The 9,062-nt window shown below is 34.9% G+C and overlaps 1 protein-coding gene across 1 annotated transcript in view; it reads right to left on the bottom strand.

The window, feature by feature from the left end:
* The window catches only part of cher (filamin A protein cher), an 87,824-nt gene extending 81,806 nt beyond the window's left edge, over positions 1–6,018 (bottom strand). The window contains exons 1-2 of the mRNA XM_017617528.1: positions 5,872–6,018; positions 2,893–3,228 (exon numbers count right to left, since the gene is read on the bottom strand). Of these exons, the coding sequence (XP_017473017.1) occupies positions 2,893–3,228; positions 5,872–5,936 (401 nt within the window). The 5' untranslated portion in view covers positions 5,937–6,018. The remainder of the gene's footprint in view (positions 1–2,892; positions 3,229–5,871) is intronic.
* Positions 6,019–9,062: the final 3,044 nt, after the last annotated feature.

The raw sequence follows: 9,062 nt of genomic DNA, 5'->3' as shown, positions 1-9,062 counted from the left end.
CTAATTTATTCAAATTATTGTAGACAAAAATGCAACCATGCGCCACAAGAGTTATTATATTTATTATTTTACAATAAATTATTTTCAAATAACAAGACCGGTCAACAAAAAATGTTTTTTTTTGGGTTTCTGTTCTCATGCTTAGATTCTCATTCCAAACATTAAAAAACACCTGAATTTTAATTTTTAGTTCANGTGCGTCCAACAGCCGGTGCTCTTTCGTTTACAGACACTTAACAGCATGCTGCTAATTTTTCGACTGATGGTACTAATATGTGCATGCTGATAATCTTCTAGCTTATCATAATTCATTTTTATTAAGTAAGAGTTATTATATTTATTATTTTCAAATAACAAGACCGGTCAACAAAAAATGTTTTTTTTTGGGTTTCTGTTCTCATGCTTAGATTCTCATTCCAAACATTAAAAAACACCTGAATTTTAATTTTTAGTTCATAAAGTTTGCTTTTGTCTGATTTACGTCGACAAGTATAAGAAATACGAAAAATATTCACTTTCAGACATTAATTTAAAAAAAAATTTTAAAATTAGGAATTTTTCTAGAAAAATTGAAAAACTGCTCTAGTTTTTACACAAGCAAACTTTGATCAAAAAAATAATTTTNATAAAGTTTGCTTTTGTCTGATTTACGTCGACAAGTATAAGAAATACGAAAAATATTCACTTTCAGACATTAATTTCTCGTTATTTTACATTTATATGTTATTGTTTATCACAGATCTTAAAAAAAAAAACTGATATCCAGCAAAAACTTTTCTAACCATAATTTAAAGCTAAATTTAAACTGCTCTAGTTTTTACACAAGCAAACTTTGATCAAAAAAATAATTTTTCCCTTATTTTTGGCGTAGGAGGAACTAATATTTAACATGTAGAAGTGAGACCCAAAAATCGTGTTTACAGGTGCAATTCAAGTTATTTAGAAATTACCAAAGAAAAGAAAAAAACAAAAATATAAAGGTACTTAGAGAAAAAATTAGGTTAATACTTTTTGGAGAATGCGTATAAACAAAAGGCCGAAATGCTCAGAAGGATCAGCGGAATCAATTGCACATACCCAGCCAGCAAAAAAATCCAAAAATGGATACGAAAAAGGAAAAAAGTGGATGAAATGCGCATTTTTGTCCGTTTAAAGAATACATTTTTGGATATTTACTTTGACTATCCGTTTTCCCACTAAAGTGTACGGCAGAAACGTGTGTACAGACGAGTAAGGAACTATTTTTTTTTTACAAAAATTTATTATTTTATTAGGAAATAAACCCACTCGGCCATTGCGACTGTTGGAGCAGCACTAACAAAATGGCATACACTCTTATTGAGCTCCATTTGGAACATGCTATCAGTTGAATGTCCCCGATTGTGTTCTGATTGTTTGGTGAACTTTTTGTGACTTCCTAATACTGAATACCCAAATCGTCTCATATTAGCAATCAAATTTGCCTAGGGAATATATTCCGACACTTTGAGTCAATTATGCAGGTACGAGATATTACATAATTTAAATTTTTTATGGCCAATTATTACTTGCTTAAAACTAATTAATTCCACTATTAAAATTAGACGAAATAACTTTAACCCTCCCCCATAAAAAATCGACCCACCCTAATGCACATATATATTAACAGTTTCTGTAAAGCTTATCTGTATAGCTTCTCTGTTGGTTTTACCTTGACTGTTAGTTAGCATTTTCTGCATTTACAAATAGCGCCTGCTGATATGCAATGCAAATAGCGCTCTCTCACACAGCACTCGCACAGCTAAAATACATATACACCACGGCAATTGTTTAAAATAAGCAGCGCTGGCTATTTTCTTTTTTCATTCATTTAAACAATAATGGCATTAACAGGTTCTAGTCCATTTTGATGGAGACAATTCTTCACATACATATTACCACTATATTTTATATGCAGTAAAAAAATTCGTATTTTTACCAAACAATAAGTATAATTATACAATCTACAGAATACATTCGCGAACTTGGCTACTTAAAAAGTTCTTTAAAATGGAATATTACGTGCTCGTTAGATTGATTTTGGTGTTGAAGAGCGGTGAAAGGTGAATGTGCAGAAACAGATAAATGCAAATTGATTCTAAAAAAAAAAACATAAAAACTCTGCGCAAACAAGAAAGTTGAAAGGCACTAAACCATTATTCTGGCTAGTAGAAAGACGTCGCAAAAGTATTTAAATAAAAAATAATGAAATAACTGGTACATGGCAGTCAAGCTGTTTTTCAAACAATAGAAACGAAACAATTTGCTTTATGTAGCCGCGTTTAGCTGTTAAAAAATAGCAATATGCAAGCATTCCAGACTTACCGCGGTGGAGGAATGCTGAGTTTTGTGTTTTTTCATTGTTTTAAATTTTCGGATTTTTTTTGTTTTGTTTTGTTTGGGGTTTGGAACAAAAAATAATATCCGATAAGCAATTTTGAAATACATACGCGTAAAAAGATATACAAAGAAAAAAGAAAATACACAAATTAGATTATAAAGTTTGATTTCCAAGGAATTTGACGTGAGTAATATTAAAATTTCGATATGCGAAAAATCATTAATTAAAACACTTAATACGTTAACACAAAAAAGTCAGTAATATGAAAAAGAGTATGTATGTATATTCGGTATTACATTTGAGTATACATAAACGGAAAATATGCGCACGCACACAAATAGAGTAAAAGACAAGTAGAAAAACGTCGAAAGAAGTAAATTGAAATTTGAAAAAATCACGTGCCGGTTGCAGTTAATTCAGTTTTAGGAAGTGTACATGTTCAGAAAATGTATACACAGATAACAATTGTTTACTTATTTATGTAAATGAGTATACTTTTTTTTTTAATATGCATTTTCTCGTTAAGAACTCACCTATTTGGATTGGTCTTGGGACGTAGTGGTGCACCTTGCTTCAATTTGGAATTTGGATACTGTGACAAGTAGGTCATCATCGATTGCTCATCGACATTGGGATTAACCAATTCCTCAGGTTTGATAAGTTGACGTACATTCAACCAGTCATCGGCGAGGCCCATAGCTTCGGATGCATTTTGGACAGCATCTTTGGGATCCCACAGTTCCCAGTCGGGACAAAGGCCAGGCGCACAGGCATCCACCAAAGCACCCACCGCCTTACCGGTGGTCCAGTCATTGGTGAAATTGTTGATCGGCATTTCAGGTATTCTCGTGTGGATCCAATTGAGCAGTCTGAAAGTAGAGTGTAGAGTAATAGAAGTAAGTATTATTCAGATGTGTAAATAAACAAGGATTCTTACACTTATATTTATATTAAAAAGTGTAAATTATAAATTCTTTATTTTGAAGGATTTTTATTTTTATTTTTATTTTTATGAGCTGATTTTAACCGCTCTTTCGCCAATCATTCGAAACAATGGCAATTAGGCGTTCTAGTATTCTTAAGCCTACCATAAAAATAAATTTAACAATGTTAAATTGCATGATCGGAAAACATTCGATAGGTGCCTGCATTAAGACTAAATGATCAACCAAAATTTCCTTCAATAGATTAGTTGTTGGGCCTACTGGTAACGCGACTATTGAAGGAATTTACTTCAATTTCTATTAATACCAAGAGTCTCTGTTTCATTGGACAAGCCGAAGTCATCTTAATTAACAAAGACAGCTCGACGTAATTCAAATCAAGACAAAAATTCATTCCAAAATAAATAAACTGAATATTATACTGTTTACGCAAAAATGACAATAATTATGGGTAAATGTATGTTTTTCTTCGGAAGTGAAATAAGTACACAGAAATCGTTCGGGAAAATTTTTGTAAGACATTGCTTTAGCCAACTATTTAAGGAAGGATGCCACAATTGTACCCAATTACAATTATATGTATTATTTCTGGTTCCAAACTAAGTATTTGCGCCTTCGGGTACACTGAGTTGGGAAATTACAACTTGAAAATCTGTCCAGCAATGCAAACTAACAAGGATAATCTCTGCCCTCACATGAAGATCAGAGCCAGATCTGAGTCTCCCTTGCTTTGGTCTCTCGTGGTAGACTACGTCTTAATCATACTACAAGAGTTGAATTACGATGCCATGGAGTACGCGGAGGACCTGGTAATTAAAGTTACTGGGAAAATTACTTGCAGATTTTACTGTGGTTTCTTACTATTGTGGCTATGAGGACCAATCCTTGATTCGGTCACGCTTGGAGGCACTATGCTTGAATGCTTCAACGAGGTAAAATACTTAGCAGTGATGCATTCTTGGAATTGCATTCTTGATAAAACACTTGCTAAAGGTACACGTGCCATGTGGGACTGCAGGAGCATTACTTGTAGAACATGGGGTCTAAATTCAAGTTTAATAGAGAGGTGTCATTCTCCATACGCAGGGGTCGTGTGCATCAGTTCTAACTTACAACTTGTAAGGTCGCAGGAAGCACTGTAAAAAGTAAGATGGTGCTGGGTACCAGGCCACTGAGTGGTCGGAGCCAAAGAGGCTGCTGAGTAGCTGCCACGAAAGACACCCTCAGCTGACTTTGTGCTAATGGAACCATTTCGTGGGCTTAGTTGGCTTTAGTTGGAGATGTGGGAGACCTTAGACAGGACAGACAATTCGGCAATCCTTGCGATAGAAACGCCATTATTTTATTAAATAGGTAGAACTTTTATCTAGTTACTAACTGTGTATCTATTTGGCTACAATCGTTTAATTAGTACTCGGGAGCGGTAGGGAATAAGCAGAAGAGATATCACATTTTTCTAACACAATCCTTTATGTTTTCACGTACACGGAAGCAGAATGCCAGTCTTGCATTGAAGAGACCGGAAGCGGAGAATTTAGAATACATTGTTTTTGTCCGGCCTGCCCATCCATGTAAATTTATAGTTTTTTTTTTGAAGACGAACATATCTTGGGCATTCAGGAACAAGATCTTTTTCTTGAATACAAAAGGTCTTTTCCGGCCACAATGTTCTCGGTTCTGCGACACCCAATTATTTAACTAACTAATCAGTCTCTGTTGAAAGGAATATAGTTGAGCTTATAAGTGCATCAGAAAGCTGGGGAACTGTCACATTATGGGAACTAAGTCAAATATATATAGGGTCGATATTTATCGGGGAATTGTTGGGTATATCTGAAACCGCATGGGCAAAATCTTGTGAGGTACTGTTCGTTTAGCCTAAATCGCTGCGGTTAAGCTAAGAGTTTGTTAGAAATCCCACACCTTCTATGTAAAACTAATATCACAAACTATAAGGCTAACAAAAGCTGCTGTCTGGATGTCTTGGTCTGCGGAAGTTAATAGTTCTATGGAGTAACTGCATTATGAATCCCTCATTAGGCGTTTCAGAATAATTTAGAAGTTGAGTACTTCTGGGACTGTACCTTACTTCCTTTCAAAAAGGATGTCACTGACAAAACACAATGGCTTCTAGTGGACAGCAAAGGCCATAGAAAAACTATAATTTTCAATTTGCTGGTGTAAAAGCGTTTAAGGGTATGTTGTGGAGCAGACTTCTGGTATGAAAATTTGGAATATCTAAATGGATTTGGCTACTATTTGAATGTGAAGCAAAGTATTAAAACTAATATATATAGGTCAGGATTTCATCAAAAAAGTGATAGACCCCTAAGAGTGTTTACTTAAACTTGATGAGAACGGAGTAACGCTGCTTGCCGAGCAGGCGCGCAGGGTTCGATCAAACTTATTTTTTGTTTTGTTTTATTGCATTACTCTACGTTTATTTGGTTTCTTTCCGAGAGTTAAGAAATCATATAAGAAAAAAGTAATTCCATAAAAAACAATTAAAAACCTTTTAAGTGTAGATACCATGCATTAAAAAGTTTGCTTTACAAAAACAAAACTTACCTTTGCTTCGGTGTCGGACCAGAACCATTCACTTGGCTTTCATCTTCGCCATCCCACTGCGGCATAGAGATGGAGTAATGTAAAATGAGCGTCCATATTAAACCGAGAATTAATTTTAGTTTACAATCGACGATGTCAGAAGAATCTGTAATATAAAAGATAACTGTCAATAATAACTATTCATAATATCAAACAAAAAGAAAGCACTTATTTGAAAAATGTTGTTGAACTACTACAATAAGTGAAACAACACAGACACACACATATATATGTATGTATGTACATTAATACATAAACACCATGGCGAATGTATATCATCGTAGATATCGAAATTTTGATAGAATAAAAAGTTTGACAATTTAACAAATTCTTTCCTTGTTTGTTGCGTTTTAAGTCCTTGTTGTTGTTGCTGTTGGCAGAAAAGTGCTAATAGCTTTTCAATTATGATCCATTGTAAACAACCATAAATGTTGCTGCATTGATGATGTGCAAATGGTTGACAGCAATTTAAGTGCAATAAAATTTGCACCGTTCATATGACTTACTTCGACAAACTCGGGAGTGAGTGAATATTTTAAAGAAAGCGGTGGGTATGCAGATGTAAATGCGCGGGCAGTAGCAAAACTATAAGCCATTAAATGCTGAGCAAATGAATTGGGTAAATGTCAGCGCATTTTATATTAGCAGAAGTGGAGAAAATTTTAAAAGACAAATAATTTGGTTTTACAGTAAAAAATTTTTCCTCTGATTATTTCTCCTTTCTGTACCTAAGAATGCAGCTGTTGATGATCATACTGCGTAATTATCCTCATTGAATGGGGGCGCTTAGGATATACATACAAATGCATGTATGTATGTATGTACATTCGGGAGGGACATTTTTTATATAAAATTTAACACTTCTTTAACGGCAAAGACAAAACTGATTATAGACCATTGTTTCTTCGGCAAGTTTGCTTGGAATTACACGAAAATCCTTCTGTGCTATACGCTAATACTCGAAAAAATCTGCCATACAAATTGACCCGCCTAATGTACATCCATACATAGTCAAAATCGTATGGAATGTGCGACGGAACTTGTTTTGATGCAGTCAAGTCATAAATACCAAATACAACAACCGCTAGCACATCAACGGGTAAAGCGGTCGTGAAGGCATACGAGCCATAGTCATAACAACCAGTTACAAGTCAGAAAGTTGTACGGCCATCTACGTAATTGTGCAGTACATTAGACTGTGTCAAATAAAACGATTTTTTATTCTTTTGGTCCCATATGAAAATTTCGTTTGTTGGTCACAAAAAATAGGTGGCAAAATTTTTGCCCACTGTCTCCATTCTTTAGTTAGCGCTCGCAAGAATAAGAATTTTTAATGAAAAAAAACATTCTTCTACATTTAAATCTAAGAAATAAAAAAAATAACCTCGTAGCTCATTAAATTTTGGTATAACAAATGCAAGTTTGAAGAAGCTAGGACTAACCTTTGATTTTTAGTAATTTTTTTCCTTTAAACAAGTCATAAAACATACTGTATGGGAAAAAATTACCGGCACCAGCCAAAATCACCAGATTTGCGCTTATTTCCCTAAAATTTAATAGACTACAAGTTGTTTTTTATTAATTTGTTATATTTAATAGTTTATTAAATAAAAAAACATCGAAAACAAATTTTTTGCATGAAAAGTTCTTATTTTTGCGAGCGCTAACTGAAAAATGACGACAGAGGGCTGAAATTTTGCCAAAATTATATTTTTGTGACTGTCCACGAAATTTTCCAATGGGACCAAAAGTTAAAAAAATAAACATTCGCTTTATTAGACGCAGTCTAATGTACATATGTATATTTGTTAGCCAGTGTGTGTGTGTGTACAAATAACCGGCACTGATTCGGCATGGATAAAATCACAACAGCTTGCCGTGAGCAACAAATATTGTGTTTAGTAAGCGGCAAGCAGCCGTCCAAGCAATTAGCCAATTATGGATGACTTGACCTTAAACTTGACTGAGTGACAGTTGGTCGCGTGTATTACCTGAATTATTGACTTTTTTTATTCTCCATTTTGTCTTACAGTTATTTATTTATGTTTTTTTTTTGTTTATGCAGAGTTTAGCTAAGCCTTTATTTGTACATACATAGTTTTTCAGATATTTGTGTATTCTAATGTGCTTTTTGTTGGCAATTCTATTTTAGTAATGAACAAAACGTTTATTATTAGACCAGCTTGCCGAAGTTTTGTGGAAATATAATGGACAAAATAACGATGCCATTTTAGGTTCACTGACCTTCATTTATGGTCTTGAATGCGCCAAATTTACGTATGTATGTATAAACATATGGCGCTTTCGAAATAATTTGCAACGTTATTTAACAAAATTGTTCAACATGAAATGGTATTCAGACCAAACTCGTTAATGTCGCAATTCGGTATTCGGTAGATTTCACAATTATTTTGGTGTTGTAAATTTACCGAATTACCGAATAAATCAATACCAACTTAGCGAGATTGCAGGTCTGATAATGTGAGTAAACACTCGTTAAAACATCAGCTGATTTCTTTCTGTCACTTGCGTGCTAGAATTTTGTGGCGCAAAAATAAATAACGAGAAGGAAGAGCGAAGTCAAAAGTGTTACCGAGTTATCGAATAACAATTTATTACATTAACGAGTTTGGCTGAGTACCCTAATAGTTTGAAATTTTATCTCTTAAATTTAAACAACTTAGACTATCCCAGTCGACGCCACTTAAAAATATATCAATACTCTCCCGCAGGCTTCCGGCATGGAGCTCTGCCGTAGTCGACCGTTTTTTTCCCTTTCCATTTTTCCGGCCACTAAAAGGCCTCAGCTGAACCAGTTAAAATGAATAAACATAGAGTAGCCTCAGAACCCTGCACAGGTAGAGCCTCGGCTGAATACGGCGAAGAAAAGTCCAAACCACCAACCATCTCTGAAACAGCTTGTCACCGTCGCGACGAGAAGGCCTGTTAGGCACAGGTAGTTTCGGTCTTCTGCAGATGCTGGAGGGAATGCTAAGCCCCCAGAGGGGAAGCAAACCTACAGGGTGGAACTAAACCCCACCCCCGAAGCTTGACAAACGAAAACGAAAACTAACAAAGCGCAATCCTGCCAGAGCGGGGCAGCGGAAGAGATAGCGCTCTACAGTTTCCACCTCCTCCTCGTCTCGGCAGCC

The sequence above is a fragment of the Rhagoletis zephyria genome, unplaced genomic scaffold (assembly GCF_001687245.7).
Source record: "Rhagoletis zephyria isolate East Lansing unplaced genomic scaffold, Rhagoletis_zephyria_1.1 Rzeph_scaffold_01431, whole genome shotgun sequence".
Lineage (NCBI taxonomy): Eukaryota > Metazoa > Arthropoda > Insecta > Diptera > Tephritidae > Rhagoletis > Rhagoletis zephyria.
This window is presented reverse-complemented; position numbering and strand designations above follow the sequence as displayed.